Source organism: Galleria mellonella, unplaced genomic scaffold, assembly GCF_026898425.1.
Source record: "Galleria mellonella isolate WM207_F2 unplaced genomic scaffold, CSIRO_AGI_GalMel_v1 utg63, whole genome shotgun sequence".
Taxonomy (NCBI): Eukaryota; Metazoa; Arthropoda; class Insecta; order Lepidoptera; family Pyralidae; genus Galleria; species Galleria mellonella.
The window spans coordinates 7107517-7124324 of NW_026442130.1; the positions used below are offsets into that span (position 1 = coordinate 7107517).

General features: G+C 30.4%; 2 protein-coding genes across 4 annotated transcripts; both read right to left on the reverse strand.

Moving 5' to 3' along the window:
• Nucleotides 1-1655: 1655 nt before the first annotated feature.
• LOC113521959 (uncharacterized) lies at nucleotides 1656-6169 on the reverse strand. Its single transcript, XM_026907646.3, has 4 exons — nucleotides 5698-6169; nucleotides 5461-5496; nucleotides 3384-3510; nucleotides 1656-2371 (listed from the first exon to the last, which is right to left on the reverse strand). The coding sequence occupies exons 1-4, from the start codon at nucleotides 6136-6138 to the stop codon at nucleotides 2262-2264; spliced, it is 714 nt and encodes a 237-aa protein (XP_026763447.1). The 5' UTR covers nucleotides 6139-6169; the 3' UTR covers nucleotides 1656-2261.
• Nucleotides 6170-6304: 135 nt separating this feature from the next.
• Nucleotides 6305-10616, reverse strand: LOC113521826 (uncharacterized). 3 transcript variants are annotated; one of them, XM_026907482.3, is made up of 3 exons: nucleotides 10507-10616; nucleotides 8108-8312; nucleotides 6305-7201 (listed from the first exon to the last, which is right to left on the reverse strand). In XM_026907482.3, the coding sequence occupies exons 1-3, from the start codon at nucleotides 10510-10512 to the stop codon at nucleotides 6837-6839; spliced, it is 576 nt and encodes a 191-aa protein (XP_026763283.1). In that variant the 5' UTR covers nucleotides 10513-10616; the 3' UTR covers nucleotides 6305-6836. The 3 variants fall into 3 exon arrangements, with proteins under 3 accessions (XP_026763283.1, XP_052755881.1, XP_052755882.1); XM_052899921.1 differs by lacking the exon at nucleotides 10507-10616 and adding an exon at nucleotides 9844-10002; XM_052899922.1 differs by lacking the exon at nucleotides 10507-10616 and adding an exon at nucleotides 8703-8798.
• Between the last annotated feature and the right edge of the window lie 6192 nt (nucleotides 10617-16808).

Sequence of the window (16808 nt, forward strand, 5' to 3'; positions counted from 1 at the left end):
GTATAAACTTCAAACGATTTGATACATTTTTAAATGAAATAAAATTGCAATGGAATACGTTAATATTTTAATATTAGTACTTGTAACGTGTACCTTTAAATATTGTGTATGTGTGTAATAATTGTCATACGCTTAATTATTATATATTAGTTTTTATCCGCTACTTCGTATGTGCAGAATTTTGAAGTTGGAACACCAATAAAATACATCATTTCTAGATGGCGTATTAAGATAAAACATATACCAGATTGTAAATTAGACCATTAAGGATACAGTTGTTGAAAACCCCTTCCAATTTAATACAGTAGCTTTTGCGTGATGCCGGAACAAATATATAGACAGACAAAATTTTGAAAATTTAATATTTTGGTTTCTATTGCTCTTATCAAGACCCCTCATATCAAATTCTTATATATCTCTATGTAGTGCACAGTATTTAGACTTACCTACTCGCAAATTAATTATAACATACTAATATATAAACCAGGAGATTGTTTGTTTGTTGGCACTCGTTAATTTCTAGAACTACCAAGTGGATATAATTTTTTTGCATTTGATTGCTTATTTCTTGAGGTTTTAGGACCGCGGGATGCAGCGAGTAGGTATATAGGATTAGTTGTGAAAGGTATTATAGGTGTACATAGTAGGTACTAGGTATAAATAAGTAGCACTAAGATACGTGTTACTACTTACTTATTAGATATTGAGTGATCTTAATAAGCCGAAATCATATGATATGTTTTTCTTATTGATTGAAAATGGAATGTTGTCCCGGAACTCCAGTGAGGTATAATAGGTGAGGATGAAAGTCGGTCAGTTTTTCCGTCGTGACGAATTCGACCAGAATTAACAACGATGGTTTCCATGGAGAACAGCAAAAGTAAAGGTAGACCTGATAGCAATGGAGCTGTTAGATTCCATTATTAACAATTCCCTCCCCTCATATAGGTTAGGTGCCTATTTTTTATGAAATATGAAAATGGCAATTTTTTTTATGAATATTATTTGGAATATGAAAATAATTTATGAATCTTTATACAAATCCGGCGATTATATGATGGATTCCAATTTCAGTAAGTATAGTAGAAAATGTATAAAAAATCTATTTATTATCATTTTAGGAACTGAAAACTGTACTACAAGAGCCATTGCCTAGACAGGTGTATCCTCATGAGCTAAGAAATACTAGTTTGGACGATCCAGTTGTGTTTCACCCACAGCCATTCTCGTTCCCTGGTTATCCTATCGTTTTATATTTATGAAAAAATTTGTGCACGGCGAAATTAATGCCGTTTCTATGGTGGTAACGGATCTCGTAGTAAAAGGCAAGTCAATATTTGATTTTATAATTCTGATTAATTATACACATTCACTGTAGATATTTGTTGTAGCACTTAGCAACATGTGCTAAGTCATACAACCTTCAATTCTCTGGTAGACTTCATGCATTGCCGTTCCTGTTGAGTCTTTTGGTTTTCATAGATAGGTACAAGAATCTTTCATATGTACTGTTTGCAAATGCGTCATTACATATTTTGTGTTTATTCTAGACTATATAGTTTAGATCACAGAATATGTAATAGCTATTATGCTTTTTGAATAACCTTAAAATATGTTTCAGAATTATTTGAGTGAATATCAACAAATAAAGTTGGTCATATTTTAAAACACAATGTATTTCCAAATTAAGCACAACTTTTATTATGAGTAGGTGCGACTCATAGAAACAATTGAATACATTTTTGTAACTACATACAAACACTCAAATCAATACAAATAAACATAATAATAACATAATAATAATTATAACATACGGGGCTATGACTCCGTAGACCATCGGTAGGTGAAGCAGTGTATTAAATCGCTACACCATTAAGATGGCCAACAGAATCTAGAAATTAGAATGGAAATCTTACTAATAATTGCTAGCAATCCAGTTTGTATCCTAATTCATATGAGTAAAGAAAGGGCTATAGCTAATTTGTTTTTAATTGAGGATACATGCAAAACATTCTTTTGTTATGGGATTTATTCCAATACGAATGAAACAGAAATATATATTTAATTCTTAACTCTACACTGAATGAAAAAAAATATACATGAAGAAAAAGAAAAATAGAAGCACTAAAATGGTGCCATTAAATATATGCCGTATGTCCTTTTTAGAAATGCCGCTGATTTTGTATATAAATAGGTATAATACACATATTTATTTGCTGTTATTAGTTAAGTAGGTATTAAAGCAATTATATGTAAGTATCTCAATTACTCTCTGCTTTTTTTGTCTCATCAAATGGTTTTCGATCGGAGAATCTTAGCATCAAACATCGTTCAAGTTTATTTGAATAAGAACAACCATTATCTTCTTCTTCTGTAACAAATAATAAATTCATTTTAGATTATGGATATTAAAAATATGACAGGCTCTTATAAAGAGATATGATATTTTTTTTACTTTTGCTCTGTTTAAATAAATTTAGGTACAAATAAAACTTATTGAATGCAAATCACTAATGTAGAGCAAATGAATATCATTAAAAATTACAACAGCTCAGTTAGGATATTGAACGTCATACATGTGAATGTAAACCAGAGGGAGACTTTGTACAAAAGTCGATTGCCTGGGCACTTTTTTTTTTTATACAACTTAGAATGACAAACAAGCTGACGGCCCACCTGTTGAAAAGTGGTGGTGGCCCATTCGTGTTTCTACCGTGAAGCAGTTGTTTGCATGGCTGTGTTTTGGTTTGAAGGGTGGGATATGGAAGTGAATTTACAGGGTACAGAAGAATAATACCTGAGTCCTCAGGGATTGCCATTCCTGAGGACTCAGGTGCTATTACTCTGTATTGGACTGTCTCTGTTTCGCCCATACTTTGTTATGTCCATGGTACTGTCTTGTCTATAGGCGACGGTTATTACTTCCTATCAGGCGAGCCGTCAACTTGTTTGCTATTCTATTCTGCGTAAAAAGGTGACAAATCATATGCACAAGAATGACATTACTTGTATTCGTTAGGCATAACTGCAGATTAACTACATATGGGTACAGCCATAGACGCAGTAAATATTTTGCCATTGCTAAGGTGCTATTCGTGTCTATATGCGATTATTTTTACAAAATAGTTTTTAAGAAACTCAGTACGATATTATATAGGTTATCATGATGTAGGCCTTAGCAAGGAAATCAATAGACTAATAAATACACCCTACCTAAAATAAGAATTAGACCCCTGCAATATGCACCTACATACAATAGGTAAGCAAAGCAGATGTTTCCATCAATATTTATCTCCAACAGCTGTACTACCTTGTATATATCGATGTTGTCTTTAGTATTTTTTGCAGATATATTAAAATTTAATTTAATTTCGTATATTCACCTGTTTGTAACTCTTGAAAGCACGCTCGGATTTGATCTCTCAATGCAGTACGAGACTGTTGTGAAGCCACCGAAAATTGTACTTTGTTCCAAAGTTCGTTCTCACGAGGTATTCCTTGGGAGTCGACCTGTTTGTTCATTTAGATAATAATGTAAGTACATATATAATAGGTATTTCACCTATCTTATATCAATTTACCAATTTTGGTATGTTTTATACTAATTTAGGAGTTATTTCAAAAAATATGATCAAACAAAATATTCGTTAAATTCCATGTAATATTGAAATAATACGTTAAGTATTTAAATATTAACGAAATAAAATATTATAAAAGTTAAAGTGCATTTTATTAGTTTATTTATTTATTTATTAGTACAAATATGTGTACATGGCGTACTTAATGCTAAAAGCATTCTCTCCCAGTCAACCATAGGGAAGTGTCAGAATACTCGAATGCGGTACTAGTAATGATTGATATTCATACATTCTAAAATTACATATATAAACGAATAAATATATATAAATAACAAATATACTTATACTTATATAACATATACTATATTATACACGAATCTGAGAATAATATAAAGTACTTAAGCACATCCATAAATTGTTGAAATGTGAATAAAGTTGGCATTCTCGTAGTATTTGGGATAAACAAGAACAGAAGAAGACACGGGAACAAAGTTTTTAATAAATAAATTAATATATTTGTAAGAAATTAATGTCGTATGAGAATAATGGGAATGGTTTACACGTGAGAGGTAAATACTAGTTGAAACAGTTGTACACGGTACAATCCCGGCATCTCGGCTTGTCTTTTTCATTACATTTTTAATTTTATTTGCAGGAAGGCAATAAGTAGGTATCAACTCTGTAACATGGTCAACAATAATATTAAAGTAAACTTTAATATTGTTTACTTGTTATTAACTTGGTAACAGACTGGATACCTATACTTATATCTACTTAAGGGATTGTAAGTAATGCGAACTACCAGCCCCATTGCTAGTAATAACATATACCTTGTCTGATTGACCTCCACGTAATACCCCTTGGAAACAATCGTGCTGCATTTCAGGTAGATTCATCATGATGGGCTAACTGACCTGCCTTTTCATTCTCGCTTATTATTCCTCATTGGTGCCCCGCCAGATAGCCCAGGCGAGGTTACCGTTCTATTGTCATCCATTAAAAAGGCCGATGCAAGGGATAAAGGGACAACAACACTTGTATTCCCTGTGTCTCTATATATGGCTTAATCCGGATTTGATGAGGCGAATGACCTTACCATAATCAGTATAGTATGGGAATTCCCTGCATATATCAACCTACAGATAGACAAGCACATCGTAGCCAATTATTTATTATTTTATTTGTTGTTTTAAAAGTCAAACTAATTAAGTATTTATTAAAATGTCAAGTGATTTCGTCAGCGTGGAGCAATTTCAAAAAGTAGATGCATCTTAATTTAACTGTGTTGGGGGAAGGGATTGTTAGTAACGTGCACTAACAGTCCCATTGCTAGCAATATACTCTATCAGGTCGACCTCCACGTGGTTCCCCCTGGAAACCGTCGTGCTGAATTCCAGGTGTATTCATCATTCATTCTCACCTAACATTGCTCACTGATGCCAGCGTATACCGTTAGCGCCGGCGAGATTACCATTCTATTATCATCCTATAAAAAAATTAGACTGTGTTTTTGTGTATATATTCTATCTAATGTGATATAATATATATTAAACTAATTTTGAGGAGGGCACTACATGCAGCAAAATTATCTTAATAAACACGACAAAAAATATAAATCATGATAAGCTACAAAAATTTAATTATTTAGTTTCCATTCACGTTGAAATGCGTTGAGTGTACGATTAATAATTAATATTGATTTTTCATTTTGCAGTGTAACCTAAATCGAATTACCTTATTTTGGGATGTAAATACTAAACCAGGAATATAAATAACCTCAGGATTTTGATATTATTTAAAAAACATTAACTTCTGTCTTACCTATTTAGATAAGCTTCTTGACTATAACTATTATTCAGTTATAATTAAAAAGATAACTTACTACTTGTAGATTGGCGAATACACACTGACTCAAACACTGGAAAAAATAGTTTTGATATAATTAAAAATCCACAGTCGATTAATGTAAATAAGAGTATAAGCATAATAATTAAGAAATAGTATCGAAATAAGTTTCGCAGTTCCTTTAATTTTTTACACCACTAAGGTGCTCAACAAGCATATATGAAAGGACCTAAATATATTTTTACATAGTTATTCAAATGAATATTAATTATACCTGATCTACATCAGCTTTATTTAGTAGCGAATCACTTCGTCTGGTCCTATTATTTGTGATACTATTACTACTCGTAGTTTCATTAGAAATGTTCCGACCGGCTGCTCGTGGAGCTGACGTGACCAATTTTTCACCTCCACTCCCTGTTCCATATCCGCCGTAGTCATAATCAGTAGCGTTTAGTACGGAAATATTTTGTTCCCTCAAATCACTAGTGTTTCTTATCTCATGTCCATATTGATTTATATTCCTGGGACTGTCTAAACGTGGATAGTCCTCAGATCTGCGTTGGCGCTGGTTGTTCGTATTTTGTTCGACTTTAGGAGCATAACATGATTTTAATGCAGCAGCTACTTCTTCTTCTAACAAATGTATATTTCCTTCCCCAGCACAAGAGAGAAAACATGGTAGTAATATTAACAGTAATGCGGCACCCTCCATTGCACTATGACTAATGATAGAGTTGCATTATTTTGTGCTTTAAATTGGAATAGCACAGGAAACTGGGTTATTATGAGTGACATTTTAACGACATCAAGGTAGATGATAATTTGTTGTGCTTTTATTATAAAGTCAGACTACATACAGTGGTGACAAATGATCACAAAGTTCTAAATTAGTATATGCTCATGTTGGTTATGTATATGTACTAAATTACTTTAATGCTGTTAACGTTTTGTACTGTCACTAATTACACGTTTAAAATTGGTACGCAATTTTTTTTTAAAACTGCAGAATTTATTGTTTGAATGTGCAAGACTGCCTACATAATCATCTGTTACCAAGACCTAGTCCTTAACATAATTAATTGTATTTTACGATTACCTATACTAAAAGCATTTTAGCAGCATTCGTAAATTTCTATTTACGTTGTTATACCTATTTTTTTTCTAAATCCCAAATATAGTTTCAGTTTTTGTTCTTATTAAGTTTTATATTTTGTTATTTCTTATTTTAGTCTTATTTTAAATAATACATAGTTATTTTATCTAGATTAATTTTATTCATATTGGTACAATAGTCATTAGGTACATAAATATAAGACATGCATTTATTTACCAGTAAATGTAATTATTATATTTTTAATTATATTGTTATAAATATAGGTTTATAATATTTATTACATATTGTAAATATATTTATCCTTTGCCATAATGCCCCCATTTTCCATTACCCCAACCACTCCAACTGGATTTTCCGGAATTTCCAAATATTCTTATGCCTGGATATCCTGAGCTAAATATGCCATAGCTACTCCCAGCTAATGCCGATTTACCATAGGTACTATATATATCGCTGTCATCATTAGATACACTTGCATAACTGCTGCCAATTATACCGGTGGCTCCAAAGTTGCCATAACCGTTGTTACCATAGTTGCCAGATATACTGAAAGTCATCGGTACATGGATACCTCGGAGACCGTACGATGTAGTACGAGGTCTTGGCCAGAAAGTTTCCGCCTTTTCCATCGATTCTTCTGCTGCAGTTGTTGTTTGTTGTTCTGAAAATAATTGCGTAAAATCATGTGTATATTTTTTATTTTTACTTTGGTCATTGAACTTTTATTGATTATTGATTAAGCCAGAAGAAAACGGCCTGGTGTGATTTTCTGTACTTATGGAACACAAAAAAATCTGTACTTATAATTACGTATCTACTGTAGCGTCTATGAGCATCACCTATACAATATTCTTATTTGTTGAGTATAAATATACCATTATATTTCCTTCTTTAAATAATAAAATATTTTTAGGTTCTAAATATTGTGGTCAAAGTAAAAGGCTAGGTTTAATGGACAAACGTAAAAATAAATATATTTATTTCTATGGTATAAATTTAGTGTCATTTGATAGCTCTAGTTTTCTATCTCATAATTACATTATGACTACAACAGGTTCTCACAAAGCAAGTTTATGTTTATGCGATGGAATTATTTTGCTAGTATTATTAAATGTTAGGTTATAAACTGAACAGTTTTGTAATTGGTTTGGGAAGAGGTACTCTACGATTCTATATTGAAACACAAGTATATTTGTTTTGGGTTTGGTCTGCAGAGAAATCTATTTTTAGGTATAAGAGTAGTCTGATATAAGAGGCATAACATATACACATAAGGTTTTCAGGAGCACCAACGCATGTACAGCGATAACGTTTATTGTACTTATTTTTAATTGCGATTGTTACCATTTTCCATTGAATGGGCCGTCAGGTTGTTTACCATTTTGTTACTCTTTTGTCGGCCATTTTCAGTAATACGTACTTGTATAATAACAAGAATGGATAAATATTCGTCCATTCTGTTGTGATTATGCAGGTAATTTATTGTAGATTTAAAATTTATGTACTTGTATTTGTGGTAAATTATTAACATATTTGATAATTGTTATGAAAACAACATTATTGTTACTTGATTTAATAACTGGGTGTGTAGTTAGATCTTCAGTGTCCCGTGTACGCCTCTGGCTTAAAGACCACAAGTCTCCTGGTGATATAGTATCACTGGCAGGTGACATGGGTGGGCTCGGTGACAAGTATAAAGCTGGATCCAATATGGTGGCACTTTCGACGCTCCAAATAACACAGACGTAAGCGCACAACCAGCCGAGCCATTTCTAGAACAAAAATATTATGATTTGAAAATCTTGGTTTTGTTTTGCTGTTTGTTTCTATTTTATTTATTTATTTAATATTATCTTGTACACACTAATTATAATAATAATATGAGGCAATGAAATATACAAAGGCGAGCTTAGCTCTAAAAGAGTTCTCTTCCAGCAAACCCTAAGTGGAAAGGAGCATCAATGTTAGCAGGTAGAGCGGCGGAAAATAAAAAAAGACTTTATATTAAAACTCGACGCCTTTGAATTAGTAGCCAATTAAATTTTTTTCGATAGGCGGAGACATGGTCCTAGTCTAGTTTTTTTTACAATTACACCAATTAGATACAATTTGTTATAAGAAACTAGAAAACAAATATCTGAAGTACAACACATAATACCAACAAAGAAGTAAATTTTATCGATTGCAAAAGTAATTATTACATTCCGTTTAATATTTATACAAAAATAATTGAATTGAGAGCCTCCTCCTTTAAAGTCATTTAAAAATAAAGGGCAACTATATTAGTTTTGTTTATACATGCGTATGAAACGTGCTAAAATACTCATCGATCATTTACATGCATTGAGGATAAATATTGATATTGTGGGTACCTTTAATTATCTATATATGTGTATCTGCTCAATTAGCAATGAAATCATCACAGGTAAATTTCCTGGTTAATACTTAATACCTAATAGCTCAGGATTGTACTAAGGACGAAGATATTTTTTAAATTATAAACTTTAAAAAGAATTTGAAGAAATATAACAAGTAAACAGTAAATTTCCGCTGCAATCGTGCGGTCATATTTTGAAAGCTAATGCTTCCAAAGTTTTAAGTTTTATAAGTAACGTTAATATTCTAGATAGTTCTATAAATTATAAATAACGTCTCATTTTGAGTTAAGTATTGAATTCAAATGTAATCTAGAAGTCTTGGATTCAATGTGGAATCGAGCAAAAAGTTTATTATAAGCAATTTGTAGTTACAGATACATTTATAAATAACACTGATAATATAAAAAAAACACATAATTTTTGTGAGTAAAAGGGAAAAGGTTTGCAAATTCACGATTTTTTAAAATGTGTATAGTTTTACCAATGTTGAACAGATTTGAGAACAAAATAAAAAAAATATAAATTAAGAATATATATATATATATATATATATATATATATATATATATATATATATATATATAGGTATTATAAACGTATGTTTTAAGTACAGAAATATGTATGTGTTTTTAAACACATAAGTTATATATATAAAATAAGTTAAATTTAAAATGTGTATTTTACATATATTTATTATAGTATTTTAGATATTAACAATCCAAATTATAATCATAAATATTTACAATTTAAAAGCGTATAAAATTAAGTTTGTTAGAAAAGTATAGATTAATTTACAGACGAGTAAATACGACGATTAAAAAGCGTAAATAAATAAATAATGTAGTCTGTCATCTAGTGCAGTTATTTATTTAAATGTAAATATAATAATATATAAATAATAAAATGTAAATACTATAATACCTACATGTAACTTGGATGCAGCCATAAAAACTTACTATTCACGTTAAAATTAATGGTTGCAAAAAGATATAACTGCTATTTTAAATTTACCACACCTTAAAGGTATTTAATTGGTATGAGTGTATGATTGCGCATCTTATTGAGTGGATGAGTATTATTAACATATGATTTAACCGCATAGAAATAATATACTTACATTGCAAGCCTTTATGACACTTATTTTTATTAGGTACATTTGTTATTTTTAAAATATATAAGGCTTAGAAGGGTTATTATTTTTATAATAACCCTTCTAAGCCTTATATATAATAAATATATATAAGGATAGGAAACTACGTAATACGAAGGCATAATGTCTTATTTCTCAGGAATGGTACACTTGTCGTAAATCGCAAAGGTGTAGTTTTCAATTATTAAAACAATACAAATCAAGATATTTTTTGTGGTTTAATTATTTTTTATTAAATATTAATAATTCAAACCTAATTATTTTTGATTTGATGATTACAGTTGTATCAGATAGTTAGCGATACTTATTAGACAATGTGATATGCTATTATTTATTAATTATAAATACTAAAATATAATTAAAATAATATAATATTATAATTGAAACAATTAATAAATGATAATCTATTAATAATTATTATTATAATAATCTACTTACTAGCATTTTGATTCACACAGAATTAATTTTTGGTTTAATCCCCCACTGCACTTTACACCGATTGACAACTGTTTGTTACGTAAAGCTGGAGTGAAAGACTTTCTCCCAGTTTTGGGAGGAGCCTGGATTTTTAATATTGTCGCTTTCAAGGTCGTCTGGTTACTAGTGTTGTGGAAGTAAATGACCGAATTATAGCTCCAAGTTTAATACCTTGCTTTTGATTAGAAACAAGATACTTTTAGTAACCCATATACCAACAAATTTTAGATAATTTATAGTAATAATTTAGATAATTTATAGTAACGTTAGAATATCATCTATTAGCTCAGCGGCTTCGTCGTCGGGTTATTTCTAGTTCCCGTGGGAATTTTGAGATATACCTCTTTAGTGCCTAAATCGGCTTGGTTTTCATTGAAGCTGGATATTTATAAAAACAATAGTTGATATAGATCCATAAGTTGACTGGCTTGCATATATACAGTGTGAATGTAAATTATTAGCGATACGTAAAATTAATATTCTACCCATGTTAAACCATGGAATATGTTGAGACAGAAACTTCGTGAATCAAAAATTCAAAAACGACAAATAATTTCGTACATACTAACTAAACCTAACTAAACAACTGAACATGCCGCATTACTGTGGAAGGTTCAATTTTTTTTAACCATATATAAAATATATTTTTTGGTAAAAATACTCAGTTTTACTAGTAGAATACTCCTATTAAGGGTTACTAATGATTTTGAATATTTAATTTCGTATATGCCAGTGTAAGTAGAAAGTGCTAAGGCGACTGGCACATATCAACTAATCAATCAGTCATTTTAGAATGTATTTACTTAGAGCATTAGGTGACTATATTTGTGTAAATATTTTATACAATTTATGAATACACACGTGCAATAGTACTTACCTACTTAAGATCATTATGCGGTTTATATTCCAACCACATAGTGCTTAGTTAAAAAAAATTATAGCAATATAAATAATAATATTTGGATTACAAAAATTTTATTATAAACTTCAGTTGTTTTTCGTTCTTTTACAACGTCCTATTTTCAAGTACGTACATCCAATATATATTTTTGCGAAGCAATTTTAAATTAAATTTAATAAGATTTAATAATTACATAATAAAATTGCTGTGATCTATTTTGTTATTTAAAATTATTATATAAAACTATGCAAATGAATATGTCATGACAGGTTTCCACTTTTATAATCAAAACAAACATTTGCATTCGGTATATCATGACCCGTCTTTCTAATAATGACCGCTTATAAAAAACAGACGTTTGGAAACTGGTTTTAAAGTGTAATATGGACATTAAAACTGGCCGATGACCCATATGCCCGGTGTTCGAGTTATTTGAAACTTTAAAGATCCTGTATGAAGTCGCTTTGGTCGCTTTGGCATCTAATTCACAGTATCAACAAACAAGTTTTACACAACACTAAACTAAATAAACATATTGTTGAATTGTAAGAATTTTTTATAGATACCTGTAAAATATTAAATTAATTTGTTAATTTTTTTTTATAAACAACAATAATGCTTTACCAAAGGGCGGATTACAATCTTTAGTATCTAATGGATTACCACAGAAAAAGTACAGGTTGGGCCAAAATTGTAATCATGGTGTCGTATTTATACCATGCCAGTAAAGTAATCAACAAATTGATCTATTATTGGTGATAATAATACAGAAAAATTAATAGAGTAGAATATATAGGTCAATAGATGGTAATGATGTGGTATTTTAAATACACAATCGGGACTTAACATGATGAAAAAACCATCCCAATTGAGTCTCGATTGTGTATTTAAAATATATATAAATGATGCGAAAGTGTAAAATTAGCTATAATGTGGTACGTTTGAGTTTTTGAACCATAAATAATGTGTAAGAAATAGAAATCGATGTACTCAGAAGTAGGTATAAGCTATAGGATCGCGAATATCTACATACAAGTACATTTAGTATCATAACTTTAGGGGCTTTTTGGATTTTCCGGCAACTAAACAACATTTACCTGAAGTGACTTGCAGATTAGAATAATGATATTTTTTTACCTTTATGTTTGGTCAATGTCAATGAACCAACACAGTCTAAAATACAGGGCTTTGAAATGTTTACTAACCGATGTGTTTCGTATTTAAGATGAGTATTTCAGTTATACATGTATGATTACTTGTTTTTCTAATGGAAAGTACACAAATAAAAATTATGAATTGTTATCTACAAGCACGAATTACAATGGACTAACTTGTGTTAGTGATAAGTAGGATATAGTGTTAGTAATTAGTGAGTGGAAGATCTCAAATTGTCTGTAATTTTTTATGATATAATTATCATTATTGTTTCAGCATTCAGGTCGTCAGGTTGTTTGCAATTTAAAGGAATGGCAAACAAGCTAACGACCCACTTGATAGAAAGCGGTAACCGACACCTACAGCTTGTAGTCGTAATTAGTACCATCACACTATACAGGATATCTTCAGAAATTAATGTTTTTTTAAGTAGTATTTTTGTAGAACAAAATATAAAAATTTTATTATACAAAATTATAATTAGAACGAATTGTTCTTTTAGTAAGAAAATATTTAAGTAACAGTGAAACCCGTGTCAAAAACAGTTGAGTGCTTTAGATTAAATAAGAGGAGAAACAGATAGACGTGGGTAGTGATTTTGTTTTTTACTATATATGTAGATTAGTGGAAGATTGAAAATCAGATAAACAGATAAACAAATCATCTTAGTTCTTATAATATTCTAAGAGCCTAGTGTCCAATCGTACGAACTGGAGAGAAAAGAAATGGACTTTGTTACTACACGAGGCTAACTACATAGGGTGGGGTGAAAGGAATTGTTAGTACTGGGGAGGTTAGTCCCCATTACTATTAATATACCCTATCAGGTCGACTTCCACGCGGTTCCCCCTGGAAACCATCGTGAACAAATCTTAATGAATTCGTCACGATAGGCTAACTGACCTGCTTTATCCTCACCTATCGTCCTTCACTGGTCCCCCGCCGGTGTATACCGATAGCGAGGGTAAGGTTACCATTTCATTATCACCCATTAAAAAAATCTACATAGGGTATATACAATACAACATATGACTTTTTATAATGAGATTGATTGTATTTTATCTTACGAGTAAGAAGGTATCAAGAGTCTTGTTGTAAGCATGAAATGTGTATAAAGAGAGGTATTTCTTGGTTTTTCTGTATGCCTCGCAGGAGATCTGTACCGATGTAGCGTGACGATAGATACAATATTTATCTATAATTTCTAAATTTGTTGATTAATTTAATATTGTTTTTGTGATTACTGCATTCTATATCTTATAATCATTACAAAAAAAGAAAAAGCATACACATATTAAGACGCTTGACCCGCGTTATTATAGGCTAATGTCTTATTAGAATGCTGACTAATCCTCTCAGTGTCTTAATAAAGTAAGCATCTTAGTAAGTAATTTTTTATAAGAAGAAATTCGTGTCCAATAATGAGTTATGTTGATATTGAAAAAAATAATTAATTGATTATATTATATGTATATTTATTTATTTAAAAATATTGCATAATCCAAATAATACTAAGTAATACAAATACATGTCATTGTAAATTACAACTGTTATTTAACGTCCCCATCCACGATGTCCACCCCAAAAATGCCCTCCTGAATGTGGTCCCCAATGGCCCCTCTGCCCCCAGTGACCACGGTGTCCCCAGTGCCCGTTATGTCCCCAGTGTCCAAAATGATGTCCACCATGTCTAGACTCCTCTGGTTGTAAACTCTCGTCCTCCTTGGTTTCTGTTACTTGTGTCACTTCTACTTGTTGCTGTTCAGGCATGGGGACAGAGGCTGCGTACGCCATGCCAGCACATATCAGCAACCCGATGCTAATGTACTGTAACATATTAAATTTTAATTATTAGATACATACTTTAAATGAATGATTATGAATTTATTTTTTATATTATATATATATATATATATATATATATATATATATATATATATATATATATATATATATATATATATATATATATATATATCGATTAGGAAAAATAGTGCAATAAGATTTAATAGAATATATTGTAAAACATTGTAATTTACAAATTATGCTTGAATCAGGTAGGCACATAAATTCTACTAAGCATGTAGGATGCGTTTATCTAATTGAGCCCTATAAAAAGTATTATGAACATAATAGAATCAATTCTTGAATTTGAATAGAATTTATTACACGGATCAATTATAACTGTAAATACCTGTTGATAACTGTGATACTTTTTATCGTAATTAATACGAGAAATGAATAAATAGGTATCTAGGTATTTGAATATAAAGACATTAATGTACTCATATTATTGTAATTATTATAATTATTTTTGATTTAGTGTCAAAATATTACTTTCGCTACAGGAATGCATGAATGGAAATTCTTTATTGTTCCCTTCAAAAAATGTTACAGAAAATACATGTCTACAGAAAATATAAAAAAATATCTTGTTGCAAATAAATTTTGAAATATTATCTTTATATACAAAAATCCCGTGTCACAATATTCGTTTATGTTAATCTCTGAAGTAGTTCGACCGATTTTAATGAAACTTTGTAAATGCTACAACTTGAGATAGTATTTATTCCGATAAGAAAAAAATGCCTTGGTAAGCGGCGGCACAACAACGTTTACTGGAGCAGCAAATTTATGCCGAAAATTATTGATAATTTAAATAGTTATTTAAGAATAATGTAGGAAATAAAATAATATAATTTAATATTGTGCTCCACAAAATGTTGACTTTAATTGTGACAGAATTAATTATGTTGATCTAAATAAAATAAAATCTTTATGGAACCAATCTGTAAGTATATCCTATCAGATAAAATTTCAAAATAAGTTTAAAACTGGCGGAGTTATGAGGTAATAAATATATAAAAAAATACAATGAATTTAGAACCTCCTGTTTTGAAATTGTTTGATTATAATCTAAGAACAAATCTTTGATTGTAACTTCAAAAAGAGATAATAATTTTTGTAAAGCAGATTATTTATCTGCTTTACATTTGTCAAATTTTTCTAGCAATCTGTGTATTGCACTTGAAAACTTAACAATTCGTAATATTTCAATCTTTCACTATTTTTTACTGTACTTTTATGTTCTGTCGGCCAAGGACGTAACATTGCAATATAGTATTTTTTTAATTAATATTTTATTTTATGATATTAGATATGAATTTTTTGATATTTATTTAATTTCTATATTAGATAAGGGAATTATTGGCAATAATTTCTTGCTTTGAAACACAATAACGCAAATAAGAGTTAAAAAAATAATATAAAAAGACTTACTGTGTTCATTTTGAGGATAACAGCAATATAATGTTGGTTGTGTGCTGCATTGAAAACTTATTTATACGGCCAACCTCTTCTTAGGTCAAAAAGGTCTATATGTACCTACCTTCCTTATCACCCCTCTCAAACAACCAATGATTGAACTTTAGATACAGTTTAAACAACCAATAACAATACAGTAACTAGTTTGTTAATAAAACAGAAAATAAGGAAAATAAAAGTACTTAGTACAGAATCTACGGAATAGTTTAAGGGAAATAACTATATGGTACGTCACAAATCGTGATAAAATTATCAACAATCTCTATCTTTTTTTTTGATGGATGATAATGAAATGGTAACTCCGCCTGCGTGATCGGTATACACTAGTAGGGCACCAGTGAGGGATGATTGGTGAGGATGAAAAACAGTTCCGTTAACCCATTGTGACGAATTCAACGATAAATTAGTCACCTATGGTTTCCAAGGAGAACTGCGTGGGGGTCGACCTGATAAGGTATATTGATAGCTATAGGGACTAACCTCCCCATTACTAACAATCCCTTCCCCCCACGATTTTTATGTTGAAAGTATCTTACGTTTGTCTGTACACAAGCTTATAGCAACGAACTCAAAGCAATTTTTCTAAAGCAACTTTAGGAAGAAATAGTCTAAACCATAGATATAGTATCCTTATACTATATCTATGGTTTAGACTAATACGTACTGAATCTAATATCTAACAGTTTCAGTGGTGGGCATTGAAACATTTAATTTGCCCTTATTTTATCATGCACGTTTATTCGTATTTGATTTCTTAACGTACACGAAAAAATAAGAATAGTGAAGTCGCATTAAATTAAGTTCGCAAAGAATATTAGGAAGATTCTGCACTTTAGAGTGAAGCATAATTATGATAGATACGACCCATCTTAGTGCAAAAAGT

Bases quoted from the DNA above. Each gene is read 5' to 3' on its own strand.
- LOC113521959 (XM_026907646.3), bottom strand. From the start codon at position 6,138: ATGGAGGGTGCCGCATTACTGTTAATATTACTACCATGTTTTCTCTCT. The intron at 3,511-5,460 runs GTAAGTTATCTT...ATGAACAAACAG, and splicing joins TATTCGCCAATCTACAAGTA to GTCGACTCCCAAGGAATACC. The intron at 2,372-3,383 runs GTGAATATACGA...TATTTGTTACAG, and splicing joins CTTTCAAGAGTTACAAACAG to AAGAAGAAGATAATGGTTGT.
- LOC113521826 (XM_052899921.1), bottom strand. From the start codon at position 9,864: ATGGCTGCATCCAAGTTACAT. The intron at 8,313-9,843 runs GTAGGTATTATA...TTTTTGTTCTAG, and splicing joins TGGCTGCATCCAAGTTACAT to AAATGGCTCGGCTGGTTGTG. The intron at 7,202-8,107 runs GTAACAATAATG...AATTATTTTCAG, and splicing joins ACACCCAGTTATTAAATCAA to AACAACAAACAACAACTGCA.